Source organism: Molothrus ater, chromosome 3 (genome assembly GCF_012460135.2).
Source record: "Molothrus ater isolate BHLD 08-10-18 breed brown headed cowbird chromosome 3, BPBGC_Mater_1.1, whole genome shotgun sequence".
Lineage (NCBI taxonomy): Eukaryota > Metazoa > Chordata > Aves > Passeriformes > Icteridae > Molothrus > Molothrus ater.
Window position 1 is genome coordinate 69,006,783 of NC_050480.2, and position 27,556 is coordinate 69,034,338.

Below are 27,556 nucleotides of genomic sequence, written 5' to 3' on the forward strand. Positions count from 1 at the left end.
AGACTCAGCTCTGCTGCTTTTTTCCTTCTTATGACACTTAATCTCTGTAAAGAGCATCCTAGAACTTTCTGGCAAAATTAGTAGCTTCTTTTAACTAAGACCATTAACCTCATTTATGGAAATCTGAATGTAAAAGACTGAAGTGACAAGGCAGTGGTGGCTGGCTGAATTACACATAGTACTATTGATTAGCTGCACTGAATAGATAGATGTTTGAAAAATTGCTCTGCATAATTTAAATTTAGGTGGAAACCTCATACTTAACTGAGACTGTGCTGATTCTCTCTAACTGTTCTATTCATGAAACCAAAGACCAAAGCCAACAGTCCATTTGCAGCCCAGGGCTGTCGCTTTTCTAGATGTTCTTGATAATGTAAATAATTTCCGAATTTCTCTCTCCTTGTTGAATCACCCCTAAAAGTTGAGTTATTCTTGTAAAGAGGGAAAGAAGGATTAAATATATTGAAGTTTCATTATGTAGGTTTAGATACAGAGTAAGTTATTTTTCTTCTCTCAAATGTTATTTTCTGAGAAGCTTCTTTCAGAAATCAAAGTAAATGCCACATCTTAAACCTGAAAGATGATGACACAATCTCTATCATTTGCCATGAAAGAAAAACTAAAATATTTAAGCTGAAGAGGGAAAAGCTGCGTGCTTGATGTCAAAGTATTCCTATTTCCAAAGTGAGGACTTTGGAGCATTAGTCTCTTAGAATGACAGGGTATTTGCATAGCACTCTGGGATCTCAGCTAGCCTTAAGTCCTTCAAGGCTAGCTAGAGACCCTAATCCTAGTGTGGTGTAACTGGTTGTGCTTCAGTGCAATGTGCAGCAGTGGGAGCAAGACACAGTCTGAGATTAGCTGTGCCTAAACCATAGGGATCTGGGCCTTGTCCCAGCTTGTGAATCTGCTCTGCAGCTGGGCCAGGTCTTGCAGGTGAGAGGATGAGATATGGGTGTGGTCCCATCGCCCTGCCTGCTTTGCCAGGACTCTCTGTTTTGTCCTCTGGCCTGGGCAACAAGGGACTGCAGCAAACTGCAGGGTGTGATTGCCTGGTTGCCTAGCAGGGTGGTTGTAGTTCATGCTTATTGCTGCTCTGGGACAGCAGCATGAATCTTGCTGAAATGAATGTTCTGTGATGGATTCTGTGCAGCACTGGGTTTTACTTCTCTAGCTCATAGACTAAATTGCCACGGAGTTGGAGAACTGCAATTGATTTTTCTACCCTACTAGATTCTTTTCAGTGTAGACAGCAGAAGATAGTTGGAGATTATTACAGATGCAGGAAGAATGAATTATAAACAGTTTGTTAGTTTCTTTCTAAGAATGCGCTCTGCCCTATGGTAAGTGCATTTTTAAGTGCTCCAAGCTAGTTTGTATAGAAGATACTTTGAGGTCCCTCAGCCTGTGACTCATCTTGTGTATTTATGGACTGTCTGTCTTGGAAAAGATAGAATGTGAGACCCAGCAGACTGCAAATGGAAGAGAGCTGGGGTTAAAACTTTGACCTCTGAAACATGTGAGATTTTTGAGCTTGGAAGTCAGCAGAGCTAGGATTTCACTTGTGACCTGTATTCCTTGACACTGCAAACCAGTGAGCCATCAATACACACTGTATATTTCTACCTGTCATTTTAGCATGCATAGTTCTTCAGTTACTCACTGCCATATGAACAATGCATTTCCCTCCTACAATTGCCAAGTTGTTGTGTTGATTAGGAGTTGTTTCCCTCTTTTTTTGGTGTGATTATGCAGTTAGACACCTTAATAAAACCTCAGTCTTTAACTGAAGCGGCGCTTTTGTACTTATCACCTTTTGCTAGCTGCACAGTTCACTGGTACTAAAAATTGTAATAACATTCAACAGAAGGCACATACTAGACCTCTGATGCACTTAGTGTTGTATCCTAGAAAAAGCTACCTGTCACCTTCTTGAGAAAGAAGGTGGTATTTATTTGGCAGCTGGTATTTATTTGGATTAGAGAAAATAGCTCCATGTAGGATCTCACAAGGCAGGATCACCTAAGCTACTCCTTTAATGTTTGTCTAATCTGTTTTTAAAAACCTCTGATGATGGAAACTCCACAGAATCTAGGGCAATCCATTTTAGTAAAGAATACTTCTATTCCCTGGTAAGTAGGGGACAGTGAAAGAAGCTGATTAAGGACAACGGTTAAAAGAATAGTGGAAATTAATTTAAATTCAATATATTTTTATTCTTTGTAAATACAATGAGTACAACTTTTTAACTTCACAAATCGGTTAATCCACTTTGTACAGGAAAAGTTTTACTCATTCTATGATAGTTCAAGTGCTGATCTTTCTCAGTGCTAGTTCCTAATAACAAATCAAATTTTGAAAAGTACAGCAGCTATCTTTAAATGTTTTTTTCTTTCTACATTATTCGTACATCAAATAAGCAGCTTATAACATTTTTGTGTGTGAGAGGGTGTAGGCGAACAAGGCTTCAAAATTAGAACCTGGAGTTTTCTAAAAAGGCATTGGAGACTTTTGGAAATTGTTAGCATTGTATCAGTCAACAACCTTTATTTCTTTGAAATAAAATTCCTTCCATTGATTTTTTTATAGTCATTTCATTTCTCTGCACATCTCATTGACAAAGAGTTTGGCCACCGTTGCCTTTGGTTTCAGCACTGTGCCAACGGGACAGCCAGCAGATCACTGAAGCGGTCATCTCCATTGTATTTGGTTTTGCTGTTTTAGTCTTCCTTTCTTGTGTTGTCTCTTTTCAGGTGTGGGTGGGGGTGTGTGTGTGGGTGTGTGGGTATGTGTGCTTGAATGTATGTCTGTGTGTGGAAGAAGGAGGGAAGGTCGGGAAGGAAATGTATAAAGCTCTTCTGTCTTTGAGATGTTAACCGAACAAATTGTGGTGACATCTGCATCGAAGATCACCAGTTCACTTTGTAGGAAGAATGGAGCTGCCGTCATAAGCTACCTTTTAATCAGTTCTGAAGGCCACTTCATGATGCATTATAGCAGAAGCAATGTTTTGGTAACTTGGTCTCAAATGTTGCCTATCGTATTAAAAACATTTTCCCAACATAGGCTACTTTTAAAACAATTCTGAAGGCCACCACATCTTGTGTTACAACAGAAGCCAAGTTTGGTCACCCGGTTCCAAATACTGAACAAGCTAAAGTACCTTCTTTCACATTTTGTCTCAGATCTGCCAGTTGAATGAGAGAATAGCAGAGTCTTTGTTAACTATGACTGGCATCTGAATTGCCTCCATCCTGTAGTAACAGGAATAGCAGCCAAATTCCAACCACTTTCACTTTTTCTGTAGAACAAAGCATTCTCTCCATGATCTAAATCACTCTGTTCAGAGCAGCAGAATCATATCTACTGGGGTATTTTTTGTCAATGAGTTTAAGGACTAAACATTCCCAGGCTTATGCTTCCGGTAGATTTTGTTAGTTGAGGCTTATTCTCCATAGATAAAAGTTCTTCTCAAACTGTCCATCCTGATTGTTTCTTTTAAGGTAATTTATATGTCACTGGATTTGTACATATCTGAAAGCAGTCTTGTAATTGGTACATTCCCAATGGTCTTTTTGAAAAACACTTCTTCTATTGTAGATGGACTAATTGAACGTAAAGCTGGTAAAAGCAATAGAAGTTTTCCAAAACGACAGGGCTGTGTGGGATACCTAGAGGCAGAGAGAAAAAGAATTTCATTGAAGTTTTATAGTATTTTTTCAAAGGAAGGACTTTATTTTATAGAAAAAGACCAATATTTACTAAATTGCACAGGTGATGCTACCTATGTGTCCCAGTTTGAGACAAATTTTGGAGGAAACGCCAAGCTCAACCTAAGTGCAGTCTGCATGGTCTAGATTGACTCAGAATCTAGTGGGATACTATTGTCACCCCAGGACAACTGTGCCAAAACCCTGTGTTTTGTACTTGTGTGAGCAACAAGGTTGACTCCAAGGAAAACTCTCTGCGGCAGTCAGCAGAGCACGGGACAAGCTTTCTGAGTTTTGTTTAGCTCCTTTGTTCATTCCCCTAGAGCAGTAGGAATACAAAAACTGGACCTGCTCTGATGTGTCCCTCATACAGCAATGTTCTCAATGCAATACAGGGAAGAGCTTGAGTTGAAGTAACTGCCCTGTCATTTGAAGTACAGTTTAGAACTAGCTGGATTGTCATGGTAATCACCCCCTTTTGGTTAGCAGATACATTGCATACCAATTGACATTTGTAGAGTTTTTGTTAAAGAAGTTGTGCTTTTCCCCAGGTAATGTGTTTGTGTATAGGTTGTTTTCTGTCCTTTCTCCCAGCTTTTGAAGCCAGCACAGCACAGGATGTGCATTTTTAGCTGTGCTTATGCTGTCTTTACAACAGTGATTCTCAAACTTCTGCTTACAGAGGTCTCCCTAAAGGGAGTGTAGGTGGTTTGGAGAAACATGCTGCTTCCCCAGACTGCCCTCCTTTGCATCCTCTTGAGAGCAACTCCACTAGGATCAAAGGGCTGATACTGCAGTGATATTGGCAGGAGGGTAAATTCAAGCCTGAGGATGAAACACACAGGCTGAAAGCCCTCTCAAAGAGAGTCTGAGTGAGAGTCCTGTCAGTAGACTGCACATTTCCCTTGTAAAAGGATATTGTTTACAACATGCACTGGGTAGCACAGTATCTAAATACTTCTGGCAGCACAGAAATACTGTGGAAAAGTTGATTCCTTGGAAGGGAAGATGTGGCTATATATTCCTCCCTGGCTTCTCTAACAGGCCCTGTCTCACTTAAGGTCTCCAGGGAGCAATATTCATGGAAAAGGCCTTCCTTAAGAATAGGAAGAGACCACTATGCAGCAGTTCCTCTTTTTGCTCTGAAGCAGCCATAACTGGATGGAATTTGCATTTTTACTTCCATCCCCAGTGCAGGCCATTCCCTGTAGACTAATAAAAGTGCTTCAGAGACTGCTACCATCTAATCTCTGATACTGATAGGGCTTCTGCCTGACAGAGCTACTATGACAGCAAATCAAAGTTTCAGAGGGAAAAAATGTATAAAAGTTCCTCTTCCACTGCTCCATCTCTAACTGTTTTAGTCTCATGGACATCCACTGCAACTAAAGGACTTTGCTGCAGCACCATAATGGGATTCACAAATTCTGGGGTTTTCATTTGAACCTGACCACAAACTCCAGGTGACATCTTGGAAGAGCCACTTAAGCTCCTTGTGTCCTGATTTCTGTGTCTGCAAAATGGAGGAGCTTATATGGGAACTGGAGATCATGTATGAAAGGCACTCATGCCAACTGAGATGCAATGTTTTGAGCATCACTTTTAGTGGTATTTGATTGAATAAAACATAGATGAAATTTAGCCCTCTGAACTGCAAAGTGTTGCACAGCCATTATCACTTCCCAGAGGAAGAGCTCTCCTTTTAACACCTTTCTGTTTGTTTAAAAACACCCATGTGCTGGAGCACACTTGAAGGGGAGCAACAAAGGTGGTTAAGGGTCTAGAGCACAAGTCCTGGTTAAGGGTCTAGAGCAACAGCTAAGGGAGTTGCAGTTGTTTAGTCTGAAGAAAAGGAGGCTGAGGGGAGGCTTTATCGCTCTCTACCTGAAAGGAAATTGTAGTGATGTGGGTTTTGGTCCCTGCTCCCAGTCACAAACAATAGGACAAGAGAAAATGGCCTCAAGTTGCACCAATGGAGGTTTAGTTTGGATATTAGGAAAAATTTCTTTCCCAAAAAGGTTGTCAAGCATTGGAACAGGCTGCACAGGGAAGTGGTGGAGTTATCATCCCTGAATGTATTTAAAACGTGTACATGTGGCCCTTGGGAACATGATTTATGGTGGACTTGGCAGTGTTAATGGTTGAACTGAATAATTTTAAGGATCCTTTCCAACATTTTCTATGGTTCTATTTCAGAAATCCCAGCAGGCTGGCAGCCAATGTATACTCTCCGTAGCAGCCTGGTCCCCATTTCAGTCAGTGCAAATGCCACCTTGCGTGCAAGGAGAGCAGGATTTCACCCCTCCACCTGCCAGAAGCACTGGCAGAAGACACCACTGACCTGGTGTGAATGTAGCTGTTCAGGGTGAGCTGGGCTTCGTCTTGAAGGGCTGCTATGGCAGCAGCATTTCGGAAACTCCTCAGTTCAGAACCACTGTGTGTGGGCACTGGAAAGCAGATCAGTTACTAGTTCAGCTTGACTCTTGGGTGGATCAAAACAGTTCAGCTAGTGCTATCAATGGAAATTAAATGTTCCCATTAGTTCCCCAGCACTCCACTGTCAGCCCTTTCAAAATGCAGCAATGACTATTGGAATTCAATACAGGGAAACCTACTGGGTGATTCAAAGCTATGCCTGGTTTAAAACATCACTTTAAAGCAGCAACCTCATAGTTATCAGACCAGACAAGTGAGAGATCCTTTCTGCTTACCAGCTTTAAAAGTGACAATGCATTTGAGACAGGCAAATTCAGTAGCATCTAGCCGAAGTTGTCTAAATCTAGCCACAACCTCCTGTAAGGCCTGTATTTCTGAAATAATTTTATTCAGCTTCTGAGAATCTGTATTGTCACCGTTCATGCCTGAAACAGAAACAGATGAAATAAATAATATTAAAGGCATTTGCTTTATTTCATATTGATTTCTGACAAAATCCTCTGTATCAATGTCCTCTCTATTGTCACACTTGTCTATCTGGTTCCATGTAAACTGACTATATTGTATGAAAGTTAATATAAAATCTTCTCTTGGATGATAACAAACACAGTAATTTGCATTTAAATGACAATGCAAGCAGTCATGAATACAACAAAACAACATTATTTGCATTTAAATATAGATTTATAAATGACAGGTATGCTCTATTGTTCAGTAGGAATTTGTTATTCTTTACATGTTGTTCTTTTTTCAGTAATGTATTTTTATGGTAATTTTTGTAACAAAGTCATTAAATTGTGCAATTCTTACCAGATACAGCCAGTAGAGTGTTAGCATCAACTGGAATGGCCCATTGTGCTATTCCTAGAACAAACAGTTCTCTCCAAGCATCTTCCAAAAGCATCAGCTGTCATACAATAGATGTACAATATAACATAGTGTATAATTTATAGATTTATAAACAATTTAAATATGTAAATTTCTGTTATTTTAAAAACTACTTTAAATGCCTGTCATGGTATTTCCCCCACAGCATTCATTAGCTCTTCTCTTAGCCTTTTGAGAAGGTGTCTAGAAAAAAGTCTATGCATTGTAGAAAAACACTGAGGGTTGGCTCACTGGGCACCATGTTGTGGACCAAAAGGGAAGAGAAAGAAAGAGAGAATTCTTTTCCCAGAGCATTTGCTCACAACATGAACACACCTGCTTTCTCAGCATGGTATGTGTTCTCTTCTCCTCCCCCTAAGCACTTATACAGCTGTTCTAGGACAGGTCTTTCCTCTTGATCTCTGGGGATTACACTCCTTTCCCTCCAGAAGGCAGGATTTTGTGAAAAAAAGCCTGGATAACATCCTGGATCAGTGTAGGGAGCAGTGCTTTAGAGCACACATCCATCTTACCCTTCCTTACTAAGCCACTCTCTATATATGTCAAGCACAGCATCTGAACACACGAACATCAGTGTCACTTGTTTTTCTGGTTTTTTTTTGCTTAAAATCACTCAGAAATTCCAGGCACTAAAAGCTGTTTCCTTTCAGAGATGTGAATATCCAGGCACCTATGCTGACAGCATTGCTAGTTCTCTGCAGTTTTTGCACATTGCATGTCGGTATGGAGGATGTGTTTTTCTCTGTTTTCCCTGAGGCAATGCTTGTGATTTCCCTGAAGAGGCAGTGGTGCATCTGAAGAGGAGACAAGACTTCTGGAAATGCAGACTAGCAAAGCCAGGACAGACATATTTAGTCTTGAGGGCATCTATGGGTTGTTAGATTGTTAGTTTAGACCAACTCTTAAGAGAGGATTGGAGGACCTCTGGTTCAGCTGAAGTGCATGGCCAAAGGGCACGTGGTGGTGTGTACATGTTGCTGAGACCTTGTGTCACAAAATAGGGTGGGAGAGATTTGAAGGGGTGAGAACTGTAGTGGGCTCAGAAGATACCTTCTAGCAGCTCCATGCAGTGAAAGCAGATTGCCCAAAAAAAAAATGAAGCCACCAAACCAGAACCCCAAAACCTGCAGTCATTGATGTTTCTATGGTCCCTAAAACTACCAGCAGCTTAGCTTCTTAGGAAAAGAGGAAGGAGGCTATTTGAAGTATGTAAAGAGTCTGTAAAGAAGAGCAAAGTAAAAAAAGATGCTGTACCAAATGAATGATGATATCCTTGGAATCAGGTATGTGAAAGTAGTGGGTGATACAGAAAGCATCAATAAAAGCAAATCCTTCATCTATGTGCAAACTCTTAACAATACTGCTATTCAGGACAGTGTTACTTGTTGCCAGCCACTAGTACACCAGGCAATGGACAGAAACTGCACAGGAAATTCTACCTGAATATGAGGAAAAACTTCTTTACTGTGCACCAAGCACTGGAACATGTTACCCAAAGTGGTTGTAGAGTCTCTCTCAGTGGAGATATTTAAGAACTGCCTGGACACAGTCCTGTGCCATGTACTCTGTGATGACCCTGCTTGAGGCAGGGAGGTTGGATCAGGTGTGATCCTTTCCAACCTGATGCCTCCTGTGATTCCATGATTAAAGGTTTTAAGCCATCCTGTTCCAATCTGAATTCTCAATTTGTCACTGCAGGGTTATGTCCATTTCATGCCTTTTTGCCCTGTGTGCTTTGTGGAACTTCTCCATAACTTAAGGGAATTGTGACAGGAAGGTACTCGTGTCTCTGCATACAGTTGCTGTTTGAAACACTTACATTGGGTTTCACAGTACCAAAAACTGCCCAGATTATTGCCTGAAATGGAGACGGGGAGGGAGTGCTGTGTCTGGAGTGTGGTGCCCATCTCATCGTTCTTCTGAGAGCAGATGAACCTGCTCTAAAGTTTCCTAACCACTGCAGCCTGCAAACCCAGTCGCTCCTCTGGATAATCCCACCTGATGGATGTGCAGGTGTCTGTATGACATAGAAAATGATTTGCCAGCCTTTCATTTGCTTTTGTCATTTGCTTTCATTTGCTCTTTTTTTGTCATCCATTCATGCAGATACAATGGCAATGAATGGTGGTTCCTCGAAGATATCAATTTCATATTTTTTTTCCCACTAAGCCTTTAAAGTCAGAAGACTTTAGAAATAAGAGACTATTCCAACAGCAAAAGCTTTCTTCATGCCTATGCATAAGTCTGTAAAACCACCAATTAAAATAATTCATGCTGAAGTCATACTCAGCCCTCTTTCTTCAAAGAAATAACAAATACCAGGCTTTCTGAACAACTGGTTTTGCTTCTTAATCAACCCCATCCTTGCTGTGACCTTTTGCTGGGGACCTGCATTGGGCCAACCTGTCTTACAGGTAACGTGGGCAGGTGTGCAAGCCAGCAGCACTAGAAGCATGGCATTCTTTGTTGTGTGGTTTCCAGTTCAAAATGGACTTATCTGTATGAATCTAGGGAAGGGACACAGCCTCTGTCTTACCAGAGGTAAAAACGCAGCAATGCTCAGACTTGTGTTTTATCAGCAAATTGGTTTCTATTTATTTCCCTGCCTCCAAGGTAAAACTGCCCCAGAGGTCTGAAATTACAGTGCACTTGCCTTTTTTAGAAGAGCACAAAAAAAAGCAAAATTCAGGAAAATATTTTAGTTTCTCCGCAGCCAGATGTCAGGGATACCAAAAGAGAAATGCAGACATTTACAGCTGGGCCATTGTCAAATTAAATAAAGCGATAGTAATGTTATAAAAAAATCAACTGTATGATTATTCATGAAATAAGGTGATTAAAATCAGAATTATTTCTTCTCCAGCTCTCTTAAGTATGACAGGGGAATCATGCAGGAAGAGGCCCAAATCAAAGCTTTTGAGCTGAGCAGCTCTGAGTTTTGAGGAAGCTGACTTGCAATGAGCTACAGCAAGTGAGAGTGATGTTGAGCAAAGGCTGGGTTTTTAATATGTTCCTCACTAAGATTAGTCCCTGCTATGAAAGTGAAAGAGGCAGTGGGTTATTTAATGGGAGCACTGTGGTGCCTATGGTAGGTAAGCAGGCTGTGCTTGGTCACACACCAGGGAGATCTCCCCTGCTTGCAGATCCTGCTGCCTCCTCCTCTGCACACGAACAGAGATGATAGTGTGGGAAGTGCCTCCCTGTTATGTCAGATAAACCCTTTGCCTAGGGAGCCTCCTGTGGACATCACTGGTCCAGAGATGGACCCAGTCTGCTCCTGTGTGCTGGGGCTGCTGCTGGAGCAGCGCACCTGCTTCTTGTCCCTGACACTTGAGCCTGTTTCTTTGGTTGCTCACTGTGACAGACCCAGTGCTCCACAGGATTAGTGGCAGCAGAAGACACAATTAGAGAGCAGCAGGATGCCACTCTGGGATTCTTGTCTTCCTACTGGCATGTGTGACCTTCCAGGCCCTATCTCATCTCTCCCCTCATCCTCACTGCATAGCAGGACAGCAGGTAGAGTTCAGCAGCATTCCTCTTTGACTAATTTCACAACAAGGATTTCAAGACGTGAGTTTGGTGCTAGAAAATGAGCATTTTTATATACCTTAGCTTTATAACACATTGTGACTATTATTTACCTTTAGATTGAAAACATTATTGGTTTTCTAGGAAGCTCTTTTCTTGTAGCTCAAAATACATATTTGCATATCAACTGCAACACTTGTACTGTGCTTCTGGGGAGAGGAACTAGTTCCTCTGATGACTGCTATGTAACATCTATGGCACAGTTTTTCTAGTTACCATTTTGGTAAATTAGCTCAATCATATCAAAGTAATAGATGTCTTTTATGATTGGAGCTTTGTGTAGATTTCCACCCTTCCATTTTACAATTATCTGATTACTTTTTTAAAAATTGGTGCATTATACAAAGCACACCGAGTCCTCATCAAGAATCAAGTCATTAAGAAATTGTTTCATCTTTTATGGTTCACCTATGATTTACTTGAGGCAAAGGAAAATTATCATAGAGGAAAACAAAACATATTAGGGAAGATTTTAATTAATGGTGAAAAATATTGGAGGCTGGCCAAATACTGCTTCCACCATATTGATCTAATTGTAAGCCAAGGTGAATAAGGAAAAAATGTTGTCTGTGTAAACAGTTGAGAGGAGAGGAGAAGAAGAGGAGGAGGAGAAGGAGGACGAGGAGAGGAGGGGGAGGAGGAAGAGGAGGAACTGGTGGAGGAGGAGGAGAATTGGTCTTCAGAAACAACCTCAGTCATATCCTGAGACCATAAACTTAACTAAGCATTTATCATCCCTAAATAGCAAAGTAAGATGCTATTTCCCATTTTATGGAAGGAAAAGTTGTCCTACAAGTAGAAAAGCAGTTTGGGCATACTAAGTTTGGTCTGCAGCATGATGATTTCTCCTCTAGCACTTGTCCTTCCATAATATTAGTTTTATGTTAGATTCCTTTTTCCCGGATTTTCTTGATTTTTCACTTGCTTCATGAGAAAAAAGTTGGAGGAAGGCAGTTTCTAAATCACTGCCTGGTTTTCAGGGACAGACTGAAACACTGCACTGAACTTCAGAGCCACTGAACTCCATTACGGATTTCAAAGTCTAGGGCTGGGAGTCCAGGACCCAATGTGAAGTCTGAGCCTTCTTTAATAGGCAGGCCATGCCGTTGCCACTCCCACTGCCACTGCCTTACCTGGTCTTGTAAGGACAAGGTGGAGAAGGCTGGGACACTTTTGGCCCACTTGATGCTCATGAACAGAAGTCTGGCTGCTGACTCGCAGACGGATTCAGTGGCCACTTCGTACAGATACATCGGGGTGCCATTGACTTCATGTGGGTACTAATGTCAAAGAGAAAATAAAGCCATTTCATACAGTGCCACCAAGGCAGCCTGGTCTTCCTCTCCCCTACATCCAGTGCTCCTGCTCATGCCCAACACAGAGTGTTGAGAGTGCACTCTTGTGTTCTGCAAGCAGAGGGCATTGCTTGCAGTGGGCTCACTTCAAACTGCTCCTTGCTGCTTATCCATGTGGATGAGCTGTACTAAAGAAACTGTTCAGAGCAGGAGTTTGAAAGGAGAATGAAATTATTGCATCAGAAGGGAAAAAGTGTACCAAAATTATGTGTCATGCTTTACTCTGTTACTCAAATAGAACACCTCTGATAGGAGAGTTAGAAGAATAAGAATTCAATTAACAACATGTAGTTTGTAACCTTGCTTCAGAAGCTGATTTAGCATTCCAGCCCTGCTCAGCAAAGCAGTAAATATTCATTTAGCCTAAACCTTCATCTTGCTCCCTGACTGCAACAGGTTGTAAGTAGATGCACAGAGCCAAGCATAACTATTCAGAGGCTGTGTAGGGTTTGAATGGAGTTATGTTTTCAAGTGTGTGCTACATTTTCTTGCCAAATAAATTCTGATTCAGCATTTTTTAAAATTACTACGTAAAACTGTATGTTGTGACCACGTTTATGATGGGTTCTGCCAAGCTCTGAAAATGCAGAACTATTTAAGCAGTTTCTTCTGTGATTTTCTAGATGCTGTGAAGACACAAAATGCCATTGCAAATGGGCTAATGAAAAACATCACCTTTCAGCTAATTCCTCTGCAGTTGAGGCCACAGCAGTGCTTCCACTGGGCTGCTCAGGAAATGTCACAACCAAGAAGTGCAGAGAGCCAGCTTAGCCAAGTTTGAGTTTTGTGTCTGTGGGGACAAGCTGCAGGCTTTGGTCAGTACACAAAGTACTTTCTGAACTACACCACCATGGAGACTGGCATTTCTCTGAAGAAAACTCATTCACAGGGATTGCATTCCTTGTGAAACAAGGTCTAAAACTGACTTGTGGATGGGCTCCAGGCAGGAAAAGCATTTCTGCATTCATGAAGGTATAAGAATGCATGAGACAGGGATTGTATGGAGCAGGTTATCAGCTGCTCCTGCTTCATACCGCTTCTCCAGAGGGATTGCATCTCATCTCCTCACAGCCTTTAGGGGTGTAACAAAAGTCCCCACCAAAACCCACAAAGCCTCAAGCCTTGCCGTTTGCCATGTCTACCCCAGAGGCAGGAAGAAGCCGACAGGTTGCAGGCACCTCAGCAGCAAGGTTTGCAGCCCGCGGGGGGCCAGGGCAGGGGCTGACCTTTGGGGTGGGCTGTGCCAGGCCCACCAGAGCCTGTCTCTCCGGGGTGCCGGTGACAGCGGCCAGCTCCAGGCCATGGGGCTCCAGCTGGGAGACGGCGGTGAAGAAGGCGGGTGCCGGCAGGGCGGCGGCGGGGAAGTGCGGGGCTCCGCCGCTCTCCTCCTTGTGCCCGCGGAAGTAGAGAGCCACCTGCTTCCGAATCGTCGACGTCCGGGGGCCCCGCTCGTGCTGCACCGCTGTGGGCACCAAAGAGGGGCGAGACAGTCACCACTGGGTGCCCCGCGCTGCTCGACCGGCCTTCCCTCCCTCCCTCCCTCCCTCCCTCCGTGCAATTTTCTGAGGCCGGCCCTGTGCCCCCCGCCCGAGGGGTGCCTGGGGAGAAGTGTCCGAGGGTGCCGTAGGATGGGAGGGTCATTCGGGGCCGGGCCAAGGAGACACCGGAGTGACACAGCGCTCCTCAGTTCCGAGCAGCTCCCTCCGGCTGCCCCGCCACCCCAGCCCCGGGAGAGGGGGAGCAGGTACCATCTTTGTTCATGTTGACCTCCAAGCACTTCTTCAGCCGGCAGGCTCGGCACTGGTTCCTGTGCGTCTTGTCCACCGGGCAGCCTCCCTGCAACACAGCCAGCCGTCGGGCCGGGGGCAGCAGCGCCCACCCCGCCGGGCCCGGGAGGCGCGGAGGGGCCGGCCCTGCGTGCGCCGTGCCGGGCCGTGCCGGGCCGTGCCGGGCCGGGCCAGGTGCTCGGCCTCGGGACAGGGCGGGCCGGGCGGGGCGGGCCGGGCCTCCTTCAGCACCCGAGACAGCGACGGCGGCACCGCCCCCTCGGGGCTTCCGCTGCACCGCGCATCCCTCCGCGATCCCAGCCTCACATCCCCGCGGGGACGCTCCCGGAGTGGGAAGGAGAGCGGCCGGAGCAGAAGGGGAAAAGCGGAGCTGCCTCCGCCTGGGCGCGGGCACGACACCGGGCGGCGTGTAAACCCGTGTTTGTCCATCGCCTGGCTGTGCTGAGGCTCACCGGGAGGCCGCCCCTCTCTGTCCTCCCGTACCCAGGCGATGTGCTGGCTCTGCCTTCCCCCTGCCCGCATCCCTCTTTCTCCCTGCGCATCTCCCCCATCCTCTCCGGTGGGCTGGGGCGGGGGGACGTGCAGGGGGAGGCGGGCAGAGGCACCCAGCGCCCGGCCTCGGCCCGGGACCCGGCAAGGGAGGGTGAGGCTGCGCGGCTGCTGCATCTCTTGTTGCGGGAGTCTCTCTGTTGGCGGGGCAGGGGCAGTGCGAGCCCCTGGGGAAATGCAGGGTAGGGGGTGCAGGCGGTGAGGGGGCTAGGCTGCTGCTGGTACCTGATTTCCTGATTTGCAAACATAGGTCCTATTCCTCCTGATGCTCCTCTTGAAAAATCCCGAGCACCCATCGCAGGCGTAAACCCCATAGTGCTTTCCGGAGCTGCGGTCCCCACACACTTTGCAAGGGATGTCTAAAATGCGACCTGAAAGCAGAGAAGGGAAAGAGGGAGAGAGAGAGCTCTCAGCAATCTGACCTCCGGAGGGATTAGCCCCAGAGCCGCAGTACAAGCAAATAATGAAGTGATTTTATAGCCAACTTTCTTTTCCTTGAGCAAGTGTCAGTTTTCTACAATGAGCATTATTCATGCCCCGCTACGTTTATTTGGATCTTCTATAATCGCCAAGACCCATTTTGGAAGGGAAGATTACAGCAGCGGGAGCAGCAGTCTTGCCTGCGAGAAGTGAGGATGAGGGGGAGGGGAGGGAACTCGGGGGGTTTGGTGAAGGGGGTGTGTGTTTCCCTGGCTTTCTGGCACTCGGCAAACAGGACGGCACTTTCCCTGGGCAGGAGAGCAGTCAGGAGACCGATGCACAAAATAAACAAAACCAAAACAAAATAAAATGATCGGGAAGCCAAGCAACCTCCTGTCCCCGCTAGCAACCCTGGCGAAAGGGGGCTGATTTTCACGGCAGGGAAGTCGTGCCATTTTCTTCACCCCAAAACCTGCAGCAAAACTTTCCGCCTCTGTTTTGTGCGCGGAGGAGCCAGCGGACCTGTGAGCCTGGCGGGCGGGCAGTGTCCCCCCGTCCCGCTCCGCTCCGCCTCGCCGCAGCCCCCGCTCCGCCGGGCGCTGCTTTCGCTCCGGCTTCCACTAGAACTGCAAATACTCTCAGGGAGGTGTAAAAACTCGTACAGAGACGATTGCAGCCCCGTTTAAGAAACCCGCCAAAACCCCGCTCGGCTTCTGCCTTTTCTTCTTCTTTTTTTTTTTTTTTTTCCTCCTCACTTCTGCTGTTTCTTTTTCTTTTTCTTTTTCTTTTTCTTTTTCTTTTTCTTTTTCTTTTTCTTTTTCTTTTTCTTTTTCTTTTTCTTTTTTCTTTAATTTTTTTCTTTTATTTTCTTTTCATTTTCATGTTTCTTTTCCTTTTTCTTGCTCTCTTTTTCTTTTTACCTTAATTTTTTCTTTTCTTTTTATTTCACTTTCCTTTCCCTTGTTTTCTTTTTCTTATTCTCTTCCTTTTCCTTGTTTACTTTTTCTTTTTCCTTCTATTTTTTCTTTTTTTAAATTTCATTTTCCTTTCCCTTGTTTTCTTTTTCTTATTCTCTTCCTTTTCCTTGTTTACTTTTTCTTTTTTCTTTAATATTTTTGTTTTCTTTTCATTTCCCTTCTCTTCTCTTCTCTTCTCTTCTCTTCTCTTCTCTTCTCTTCTCTTCTCTTCTCTTCTCTTCTCTTCTCTTCTCTTCTCTTCTCTTCTCTTCTCTTCTCTTCTCTTCTCTTCTCTTCTCTTTCCCTCTGCCTCAAACAGCCTTCTCCCCTCTTACCAGACCTTAAATTATAAATTCAGTCCCTCTCACCAAACCTCGGTCTCCAAACTCTAATGGAGGGCTCTCGGGGCCGCTATATTTATTTGGCAGTAGTTCAGGGACAACCCTGGCTACGGGTGGGTGAAGATGGAGAGGGAAAAGCGGCAGCGTGCGGAGCAGTGCTGGGGGGCGGGAGGGGGCAATGGAAACAGGCCGCAGGGGCTCCTCTCGCTCCCTAGAGAATTTAGGAGTCCGAGATACTTTCAGACATGTCTGCGCTAAGGTTCTAAGACAATGCCTGCTGGCAGACAATAGGGACATTAGATAAAGTGTTAACTTAATGATTTTGCCCATTGAAACTCGTTTGACTGCCTCCAATGAGCACAAGCTGCCAGCTTCTCCCCTAAATGAAACCCGACAGCTGCTATACACAACACGGCGAGAGGGACGGGGATTAGGTTAGGGACTGCGAGAGGGAGGGGTGGCGGAGGGAGGGAAGGTGGGAGGGGGGGGAGAGAGGTTAAAGAATAGAAAAGTTTTGCGCAATTAATAAGGAGCGCAGCTGAAGGATGCCCCCCCGCACACCACTGCCTGCGAGTAAACTGCGGCTTTGGAGCTGCAGGTAGGCGCCCGTGAGGAGGGCTGAGGCCAAGGCACGGTTTCTGGGAGTGTGTAATTACAAGCCCTCCTTGCCACCTGCCTATTGGGGCACCAGTGACCCGTCAAAAAGTGTAGCATGGGAATTCGGATATCGCACAATGCAAACGGGGGAAAGCGCCCGACTTCCCTCTCCAGTCCTTAGCATCCACGGGGAGAGAGAGGATCCACACGCACGCACACAAAGGAGGAGGAGGAGGAGGGGCAGGCTGGGGGTGGGGGCAGACACACTGAAGCGGTACGTGCGGCGGTGGTGCATCCCGGTGCCGAGCGACGCTCTGCCGCGCTGCCCCCGCGCACCCCGTCCCAGCGCCGCTCCCCTTCCCGCGGCTCCGGGCCCGGGAACACCCGGTCCCGCACACCCGGGCCCACCGTGTCACCGCCACCCGCCCGGGGCACCGGGCAGCCACGGGGTCCCCGCTTGCCCGGCCGGCCTGCGGTGTGGGGCGGCCGGCTCCTCTGCCGGCGCTTAAGTCGGCCAGTGGAGACGGAAAAAACTTGTGTTAGTTTTCCCCACATAGATTTTAAGTTTGGGAGCCGCTTTGAGAAAAAAAAAAAAATCCTATGCACTATGTAGTACATATCCACACCATGCATATAAACACACGGCCCATGTACTCCTTACACGTCCCCGTATTCCTGCCGTGGATGGCGAGCACCTGGAGCACCTCACCAAACCCACACAAGCACGTTTCCAGCGGCCCGAGCAGCGTGGCCGGTCTGCTGAGCTCCGTGTCCCCGGCGAGGCGGGGGACGGGGTGGGGGGCACGGCGGAGGCAGCGGCCGGAGCCCCCCGCATCCCTCCTTTGCGGGGCCGCCCCGTCCCGGCCGCGCTCTGCCCACCCCCTCCGCCCCTGGGAGCCCCCAGCCCTGCCCCGCGGGGGCTGTTATGAGAAAACTTTCTTGCTGGGCAAAATATGAAATAAATAGACGGGTAAGAGGCAGGGCGGGGGGTGGGAAGGGAAAAATGTAAGCTTGACACGGGGTCATGCGATAACTGATTAACTCTGTTTAAAAGCGCTCCGGTTCCCCGAGGTACCGCTTCGTCTCAGAAGTTTTAGCGCTAAGAAAATGGGATTTCTGTTCAGCAGGGAAACCGTTTTGAACATCCCACGACAGGGGGTCCTTGGGGGCTTTTTTTGTGTGTCATAATTGCTTAAAGGATATATGGCAGCCCCGATTACTGTAATTACCATCAGAGGCTGTTGAAAGAAGTTAGTCTGGGCTCGGGGGACGGCGGGATGGGGTCTTGTTACCACCCAGGCAGACATCGCAGTTGACATCGCCGGGCGCCCACCGGCGGGCAGAAAAGCCAAGACGCAGCTCCCTGGCCCGGGAGCCCCTCAGGACCCCCGGGATGATCGCCCAGGCCCTGGGACAGCCGGTCGGGCTTTTGCATGCGCTGCCGAGGCCGGCTGGGCTCGGGCCCCGGCGCTGAGGAGACACAGCGTGTTCCCGTGCCCGTGGGGTGGGACTGGGTCGGGCCTCGGGGTCCCTTTAGGGAGGTCCCCAGGGGTCGGGGGGTCACCAGTGAAAGCGGCGGCGGTGGCCGGGGGATCGCTCAGCGCCGTGGGGCCGGAGGAGCGATCCAGCCTGGCGGGTTTTCACCTCCGCAAAATGTCTCCAGCAGAAGCTCCGCTGCTGCCCTTTGGGGACAAGACTCCCGGGGCTGCCTGCCCCTTCCTCATCACCCAGAAACCTGCCAGGAGCCCCGGCAGGTCCCGGCGTGGCTGCCCACGGGCCCGATCCCGCTCTGGCTGCCTCGCACCACCCGGGCAGCCTGGGGAACGCAGTCGGCCGAAGCAGCCCCGGCCGACGCAGGTTTTTTAGCCCCCGTCGCCTTCCCCGGTTACCCCAGTACCTTAGCACCTCGACTACAATTTTATTCCCTTCCTCGCGGGGCAGGGGCAAAAAGATGCCGCACTCAGCCCCGCGGAGGAAGAGGGCAAACCAGCGACGCCGAAGCGGCGGCAGCTCGGCCGCAGCGCCGGGGGCTCCGCGCCGCCGCCTCCTCCACGCGCGCCCTCCGCGCCGCGGCCCCCGCTGCTCCCGGCCCCGCCGCCGCGCCCCCGCCCTCCTCCCGGCTCCCCGGCCCCCGCGGACAAAGGGCGGACTCGGGTCAAAATAATGGAGGGCAGCGGCGAGGAGAAGGCCGCGGGGCTGGCGGGGGGCGGCCGGTGGCAGGTACCGCGGCGGGAGGGAGATTTGCCTCCCTTGGCCGCCACTCCGCAACCCCGGGAGCCTGCCGGAGCGCAGAGGAAATAGCTGTCCGATCCATCACTTGTCAGACATTAAATTGGATTGGGTATTTTTCCCCCCTTTGTTACTGACTCCATCCATATTACAAACTCCGAAAGTCCCATTGGGATTATACGAATTGAGCCATTCTGTACGAGCGGTTAGTCATGCTTTAAATTCCCCAGTTATGAGGTGCATGGATTTAGGATTAAGGAAAATGTGACTTTTAAGTTGTTTCTGCTTTCCTCGTTGCAGGATTATTTGTTGTAACTAGGAATGGTGTGCAAAGTATTGCATTTAAATCCTCCTTCGACTGAGTTGCTTACGCGATTCCGTGTAATTGAGTGACCGGAGTTTCAAACTCTTAAAAAGAAATCATTATGTCGCAGAAGGTTGCATAAAGCCCGTGAGAAAACCAGCACGTTTAAACGCCGAAATGCCTTTTAAACCCAAACCTTCCCCCTTCACCCCTGTGCCGGAGACCCGCACGTAACCGGCCGCGTCCCGGCGGGACCAGCCCCCTCCCCGCCGTCGGCGGAGTCGCCTTCCCGGTTGCTCGCTGCCCACGGGCTTCTGCCCCGGTTCCCAGCCCGGAAAGCCGGGGCACGCAGCTGGAAAACGGCTTTTTGTGAGCCCCAGGCCCAAACTCCATCGGAGCGACCCCGAGCCTATATACTCGTTGCCACTCCGGTTGGAAATATACACTTCTTTTTCAATTGGGCGCGGGGTGTGGGGGGGTGCAAACCCAAGCCACAACCCCCCCTCCCCTTCCTCTCCCTCCCCTCCACCTCCCGCCCCCCAGGCCAGGCTGCAGCCGGCCTCGGAACGGCTGCTCGAAGCCTCCACCGCGTTATTACCCACTTGTTGATCCCGCCGGCTTGCTCATGCTCGAAGCCCCCGTGAATCGCTAAACTCGGGGCGAAGTGTCGGCGCCGGGGCGAGGCGGTGCGGCCCCCCCGGGGGCCCCCCTGCTCCTGCGGGCAGGTGCTTCCCTTGGGTGCTCACTGCTGGCTCCGCCGCGGGGGCCGGCACATCCTCGCCGCAGCCCCGCTCCCCCAGCGATGTCCTCCCGAGGGAAGGGGACACGCTGCGGGGACGCGGAAAGGGGGTGGGGGGCGCGGAAAAAAAAAAAAAGTGGAGCAAAATGAAAAAAAAAAAAAAAAAGGAAAAAAGAAAAAGAACAACGAAGTGACCCAAAGTCGGCGGCCGCCGGCTGCCCCTCTCCGAGTAGATGGTCTCGGGACCCTGGGAGGGTGCTGGGGGTGCGACTGTGCTCGCCACCGCGCTCCTGCAAGGCAAGCGAGAGCCACAGCAGCCAGGACAACAATGAGGCGAAGGAGAAGGTAGGATAGGGAGCGGGGCTCTGCGCCGAGCGCCTCGGTGCAGCAAGCAGGGAGATCAGAGCCTGGAAAAATAATGGAAGGGGGGAAAAGGCGTCAGAGGAGGCAGTCTCTGCCTCTCAGAAACTGAATGGTATAAAAAGGGAAAGGTTTCCAGAAGTTCATTACACTGGCTGACTTCGCGCTTTGAGCTCCAGGCTTCGGCCCCTATAATATCAGCAGAGAGGCTGTGACAGGCAGCGGCGGGGAGGGGAGAGGGACGCCCCTTGCCCACTGAGCTTCCCTCGCTTTCCCCCCAACTCCTGCCGCCGCGTGACGTCACCCCGCGCTGGCAAGGGGAGGGGGCAGGGAGGGGGTTAAATGCTAATGATATTAATGAACCCCCGAGCGGCTTCCACACAAAATGCAGCGGCTGCCGAGACGATTCCGCCTCCTCACTCGCCTTGTGCCCTCGCTGTCATAAAAAGCGACAACTCCCCACCCCCCCTCCGCAAAAAACCAAAAAACCCCCAAACCAACAAAAAACAACAAAACCCCAGAAAAAAAACCACAACAGAAGACAAAAGGAAAGCAGAAAGAACGGATCAAGATCCCGTTTCTTTCGCATTTTCCCGTGCTGAGGTGAAGCCCGCCTGCGGTTCGCCCCTGCCCTTGCCCTTGCCCCGGCCATGCAGCGGCTGTGCTGGCGGCCGGCGGGGTCGGCCGGGGTGTGAGCCGGGCCGGGCCGAGCCGAGCCGGGCCAAGCCTCCAGCTTTCCCTGAGGGCAGCCGGACCGCCGTCCTGCCGCGGGAGGCGGCGGCTGCCCCGGGGGGAGCAGGGCCGGCGGCTCCCGGAGGCGCAGGGCGGGATGTGCTCCCGCTGCCCGGCGCCGGGACTTGTTGCACGGCGGCCGTGCGAGGAGCCCGCCCGTGCCCGGTGGGGCTGCTCCGAGCCCCGGGCACCGCCGCCCTCGCTGCCCCCCAGCTGCTCGGCACCCCCGAGCGTCCCAGGAGCGCTGCCAGAGCCGCAGGGGGCAGCGAGGGGCCAGAGGTGGGACCCTTTCTCAACTCCGGTTTCACCGAGAGGCTGCCGAGCTCTCCCACTCCTGCTGGGAACTGAGAGGTGAGAGCTGCTAGAGCAGCCGAAGGATGGTGAGAGGTGCGCATCTGGGGAGGAAGGGAAGACTGTCTCTGCTGCCGATGCAAGCTGGGCCGGGCAACGGCACCAGAGAGCAGGGGCGGCAGGTGCTGTCCCTCGGTCCCTTCCTTCTCATCCCTGCCACTCGTGTGAGGTGTTGATGCACCACAACTGACTTCCCCCTTGTTGGTTGTGATCCCGGGGGAATGCGATGCTCAGCCCAGTACCAAACACACTGTCCCCATCCTCCTGCACTTCATATTTCACCCTTGCGTCTTTCTATCTCAGGTTATGGGTGATTCCTCTTGTGCTGATACTGTAACTGTGTCGCGGGGCTGCGTGACTCTGGGCAGCGCTGGAATCCCAGCGACTTTCTGCTCCTTGCTCCCCACGAGACCAGTGCATCCACGGCACAGAAGGAAGCCTTGAACCAGGACAAGCCTGGTCCTGCCTGACACTGAGGGACACGGTCCAGAGGACTGGGAAGTTGCTCAGGGAGATCTCAGAAAGCAAAGACTTTCAGGGATCAGGGAATGCAGACAAATTCACTCCAAATCTGCTTCCAGGGAGGCAGGGAAAGTTCACCTCCTTGAGCAATGTGAAAAGCAACAGGGAAGGAGATGCTGCATTAGTGAGGTCTGAAGGCCAAAAGAAAGAGGATTAAATGGCAGCAGGGCCCAAATCTGGCCCTGGGCATCCCCTGCTCTAGAGAGGCAGATCTCTGGCCTTATAGCAGCCACAGTTGTTTGTGTTGTAAACTCAAAGCCACCTCAAAAACACTGTAAAGGCTGATCAGATCATGTCCACAAGTTTCAGACGCACCTGAGAGAGGCTGCTCTGACTGCAGTCAGGGGTGTCCCTCCCATGTACAGGCTCTGCCAAGAGAAAAAAAAAGAGCTCAAACATCCCACCTCTCCACCCAAAACTCCACTAACATAACCCAGACACCAAAAGCTGGCTCTGCATGTGGGCTGGGGCTGCAGTCACTGTGGAGAGAGCAAACCACCAGCCCTTCCCTCTTTCCTGGCTGTGTCTGGCATTGCTTTGTAAACCTGTACCAGCTGAGGTTTGTCCTTTGTCTCTTCAGAGCCTTTCCTGCGTTTTCTGTGATGGACAGAGATATCTCACCCCTGAAAATGAAGGCAAGAGTACTTCCAAGAGTACAGGGAAGAGCTCTCACCCACCTCCAGCTTTTTGTTGCTGCTTCTATCAAAGCTGTTTCCTGGGCCATTTGGACAAAAAGTATTTCAGCTTCCAAAATATGAGAAATTACAGTTAACATTTAGTACTTGGAATGATTACCATTATTGCCATTTAACATTTACCATATTGTCCTGTTTTTTGATGGAGTAGCAGTTAATTTTCTTTATAGTAGCTAGCATAGTGCTGTGTTTGGGATTTAGGGTGAGAATAATGTCAATAACACACTGATGTTTTAGTTGTTGCTGAGCAGTGCTTATACTAAGTCAAGGATTTCCAGCTTCTCATACTGCCGTGCCAGAGAGTAGGCTGGGGTGTGCAAGAAGATGGGACGGGATGCTGCTGGGACAACTGTCCCAAACTGGCCATATGTATATCCCATACCATACAGCATCATGCTGAACAAAAAAGCTGGGGGGAGATGGCAAGAGGACTGGCTGGGCAGCAGTCAGTTGGTGGTGAGCAAATGTCCGTCACTTTCACTGTATATCCTTTTACCATTATATTACTTTCCCTTCCTTTTCTGTTTCTTTAAGCTTTCTTTATCTGAGCCCACAAGTTTTACCTTTTATTTTGATTCTCTTCCTCACCCCACAGTGCTGGCAGTAAATGAACAGATGTATGATGGTTAGCTGTCTGTTGGGTTAAACAGATTTTGTTTATTAAGCAGGCCTACATATACAGAAGATACTAATGCAGCAATGAAATTTACTGTCTCCTTCTACTGCCTTGGAAGTACAAATAGTTGTCAATCCTGTGACAGGAAATGGCATGTGCTCCCTTCCAAGTGTATCTCCTCCAGGACCCTGGACTCTACTGTTATATGGTGACATTTCTCAGCATTGTGCCATGGGCTCTTGCCAGGTATCTTTTCTTTTCTTAGAGTATTAGCAGCAAAAAAAATCCAATGTGTGACCCATCTTCAAGTACAGCACTCCTGCCTTTATCTTGCTTTTCCCCTCTGGTCTTTGGATGGGGAGCCAAAAGGTCTTCAGTGAATAAAAGGAAAAAAAGGAAACAGTGAAGAAGGTCAGGTAAGGAAAAAATTTAAGACGCCAGAGGTGTGTGGATATAGCAGCAGAATATATGGAAGTGGAGTTTTCATCTGTTTCTCTCAACAGGAAGCAGATGGGTAAGATAAGGCAAATCTAACACACCTGTTTTCTTGGAAAGGTGATAAGGAGAGAAAGGATAGAGCTATTTTCTCCTGGGAGGAGGAGCTGCTCTTGCTTTGGGAGACTTGAGAAGCTATCTCCACTCCCCTCCTTTGGTGCATGTGCTGGGTGATATCCAGAGATGTCCCTTGGTGCCCTAGGCACCCCTATGCAGGGAGCTGAGTACAGCAGCAGCCTTGAAGCATAAAAATACCTTCAGGGTTAAGTTCTTTCAAATCACCCCAGAAATCTGAGGTGCCTTCCCTTCTTTGTAAGTCACAGTCTGTGTTTTGGTGGCACCACCACAAATCCCTTCTCTGTATCCCCCTGCAGGCAGATGGATGGGCAGCATCACTGGGAAAGCTGCTGAAGGGACCATGCTGCTCCTTGGCTGTCCCACCACACTCCTGGTCTGCGACGTGGCTTTGCCTGGTCCCCAGCTCGGGCTGCTCCCTGTGTGGAAATGCACTTAACAAGCTCTTTTGTGGTATTGAGTTTTCATTGCAAAAGCCCCTGCCCCAAGGATGCATTCCTGGGAGGGCCCTGCACTGTAAAACCAGCAGTGGTGGCATTGGCCCTCCTCTTGTTCTTCCTGGGCCATCTCACTGTGCTGGTTTTGGCTCTTCTCTTGTCCTTCCTGAGCCATCTCACTGTACTGGTTTTGGCCATCCTCTTGTCCTTCCTGGGCCATCTCACTGCACTGGTTTTGGCCAAGGTAGGTGATTTTCTTCACGGGAGCTGGCATAGACCTGTGTTTTGGATTTGTGCTGGAAACAGTGTTGATAACACAGCCATGTTTTCATTACTGCCGAGCAGCATTTGCACAAAGTCAAGGCCTTTTCAGCCTCTCCCCCCATCCCATCAGAGATGGGGTGGGGGTGTGTGAGGAGCTGGGAGAGGATACAGCACCCCAACACACTAAAGGGATATTCCAGACTGTATGGCATCATATAAAGCTAGGGAGGAAGGAGAAAGGGGAGGATATTTGTAGTGATGGTATTTACCTTCCCAAGTCACTGTTATGTGTGATGCAGCTCTGCTTTCCTGAGGATGGCTGAACACCTGCCTGCCCATGGGAAGCAGTGAATGAATCCCTTGTTTTGCTTTGCTCACATGCATGGCTTTTGCTTCACCTATTAAACTGTCTTCATCTCAGCCCATGAATTTTCTCAGTTTTACTCTTCCCATTCCCTCCTGTGTTCCACTGTGTGGGAGTGGGCAAGTGGCTGTGTGGGGCTGAGATGCCAGCTGGGGCTAAGCCTCACACACACCCAAAGTAGCTGATCCCGGTGGCTGAGGATGCTGTGTGGCAGCTGTCCTGGCAGCCCATCATGGGTGCCCTGGGGCCAGGTGCCTTCCAGGGCTGCAGGAGCATGCTGAGAGCCCCAGCTAACTAACAAAATCCACAAAACAAAAATATATCACAGTTTGGTGCTGTGAATTTTCTCCAGGTGAATCAAGAAAAGGCTTTTTCCCCAAAATGTGAAAATTCAAGGCACAGAGAGATGACCTGGTGAAGTCTGTCCTGCAAGCACTTCCTCTCTCTGGTGCAAGAAGGGATTTCCCTGTGCTCATGTACCCTCTGTAAAGCAAAACCACCTTCTGGCTGCAGCTGGGGATGACTTTCCCTGAGCTGGTGGCACCATATGTTCCATCTCTGTATGCTGACGTGTCCCACAGTGAATGCACCAGTTACCTCTGGCGGGTTTGGGCTTGAACAGATCCCAGACCATCCTCCAAGTGGGGTAATTTATCCAGCAGAGCTCTGGGGAAGACCCGTGTTCCGTGCAGATGCCAGTGAAAAAGTGGTGAGTTTCTCCCTTGTGCGTGTGTGTGCTCGGTTAAGTAAGATAATGGCTGAGAGCAGCAGCAACTGTACAGCTCAGTTTCCACATGTGCATCTGGAGTGCACACCAGCATTGTGCAGAACAGCAGGGAAATTTATACCTAGGAAATTTATACTGGGGAAAGAGTATTGCTGTAAGCCATGGCACTTCTCCTCAATACTTGTATTCAGGGGTGGAACAAGCCTGAGTTCACTTGCAGCAATGAAATGCCCCATTAATCACGTATGCCTTTGAAAAGGATATGTCAGGCTTGGCTTATACGCCTACATTGGTACCTGATCCCATCTAGACAATGCCAGACAAGCGCTTGACAAAGCCGCTCTAGTTAGCAACTTGACTTATTTGTTAGTTTGCTAGTTAGATATAAATCAAAGTGTCGTAATAAGCCAATGATGTAGCAACAGCTGCAATCTAATTTAGAGAGAAACGGCCTCATTTTAGTTTCCCTGACATGAACACAAAAGACAGTATCAATACTGAAGCTGGCAGAGACACAGCTGTATAAAAGAAGTGAAAGGTCCAAATAAGAGGGCAAATAAATATATTATAAAACTAATAAAAGAAAATTTAAAATAAGATTGGTCTTTAAGTTTTAATTTGTCAGCAAAAGAATTCCGACTGCAAGGAATAAATACATCTTGGAGCCATGCTGTAACATTTAAAAACCATTTTATCAGTATAGCAAACAAATAGCTCTGGCTACGTCTTAAGTACTTGGGTGTGCATAGGAAAGACTTGCCTCAGCTATGACCCTGATTGATTGTCCTTTCAATTTAATAATTTCTGTGGTAGACTGGCCTCCCAAATTTTGCTGTAGAAGCCTATTAACAAGCTGACCTTTGAGGCAATTGCAAAAAATACTGTTAGTGGCAGCAAAGAATGCTCTTAGGAGGGCTGTATTTCTGGCTGGCAATGTAATGGCTCAGCTCCATTGATTTCAATTTATCTATATCTCTTGATTTTGGCTGGAGACCAGATCTGTGGTATCTATTTTGGGAAATGAATTTAAAAACAACAACAATAAATACTTCCAGATGCAGCATTGAATCAGCATATCATATTCAGTGCTGCTTGAAACTATTGAGTCGGTGCAGAGAGATTTTTAGAAGACATGTACAGTTTAATGACTGACTAAGAAATTTATAGATAGGCTTGGTTTATCTCTTGCTTCATAAAATATAGGTCACAGAAGTATCCTTGCAGGTAGAGCAATTAGTGGCAAGTCCAAGCAGAGGAGAGCACAATATGCATCACTCTACAATTAGCTAAATGTATTAAGAGGTTGTTTGGGGTTTTCTGCCTTTTGAGATTTCAGAATTGATGAGAGCAAGATGGTGAGCTTGCAAACCAGTGGCCTGAGCCTGTGTAGCAAAATCTAGCACTCTTACCTCTAAGAAAAGTGGAAAGCAGAGGTCTGCCATGTTCCTCTGTAAATTGAATTAACCCTGCAGCTATTTACGTTTGTCCTGCCTGAACAGAAAATGAAGCCCAGTGAAAACACACCACTGAGGCAGATTCTGATCCTACAGTCTTCCCTCATAAATATGAAATAAGTTGTATTTTAACCAACTTTGTCAGGATTGCTGGGGTGCACAAGAGCTGAAAATGTGATGTGAACAATCAAAGTTTTAGGCAGCCTATCAAAGTTTTTCCAGCCTGACTGAAAGAGTCCTGTCAGCCCTCAACTAAGATTTCACCATTAAAATTCAACGCATATCCTTGAACTTGAGATATATTTTGGTGATTTTCAAACCTCAGTGCATGTAGTGCTTTCTTCAGTGTGGGGCACTCAGATGCTACCAACCCAGGGATTCTGAGCTCTAAGTGCTCCTAAAAGAGACTTCAGATATTTTTTCTCACACCCTCACATGATTTTGCCAGATACAGTTCTGCTGCAATTGTCACAAGAACATTTTATCACTATAAATATCAGAGAATTACAGGTGTATGTGTATAGGAGATGGTTTTCCCTGCTGAGGTGTGATGCACTATCTCTGT

At 48.2% G+C, this 27,556-nt stretch overlaps 1 protein-coding gene across 1 annotated transcript; it reads right to left on the minus strand.

Annotated features, from left to right (window-relative positions):
* Positions 1 to 2,195: 2,195 nt before the first annotated feature.
* NR2E1 (nuclear receptor subfamily 2 group E member 1) lies at positions 2,196 to 20,017 on the minus strand. Its single transcript, XM_036379548.2, has 9 exons — positions 19,763 to 20,017; positions 14,539 to 14,684; positions 13,726 to 13,813; positions 13,204 to 13,439; positions 11,756 to 11,902; positions 6,957 to 7,053; positions 6,422 to 6,571; positions 6,052 to 6,157; positions 2,196 to 3,671 (listed from the first exon to the last, which is right to left on the minus strand). The coding sequence occupies exons 1-9, from the start codon at positions 19,785 to 19,787 to the stop codon at positions 3,509 to 3,511; spliced, it is 1,158 nt and encodes a 385-aa protein (XP_036235441.1). The 5' UTR covers positions 19,788 to 20,017; the 3' UTR covers positions 2,196 to 3,508.
* Positions 20,018 to 27,556: the final 7,539 nt, after the last annotated feature.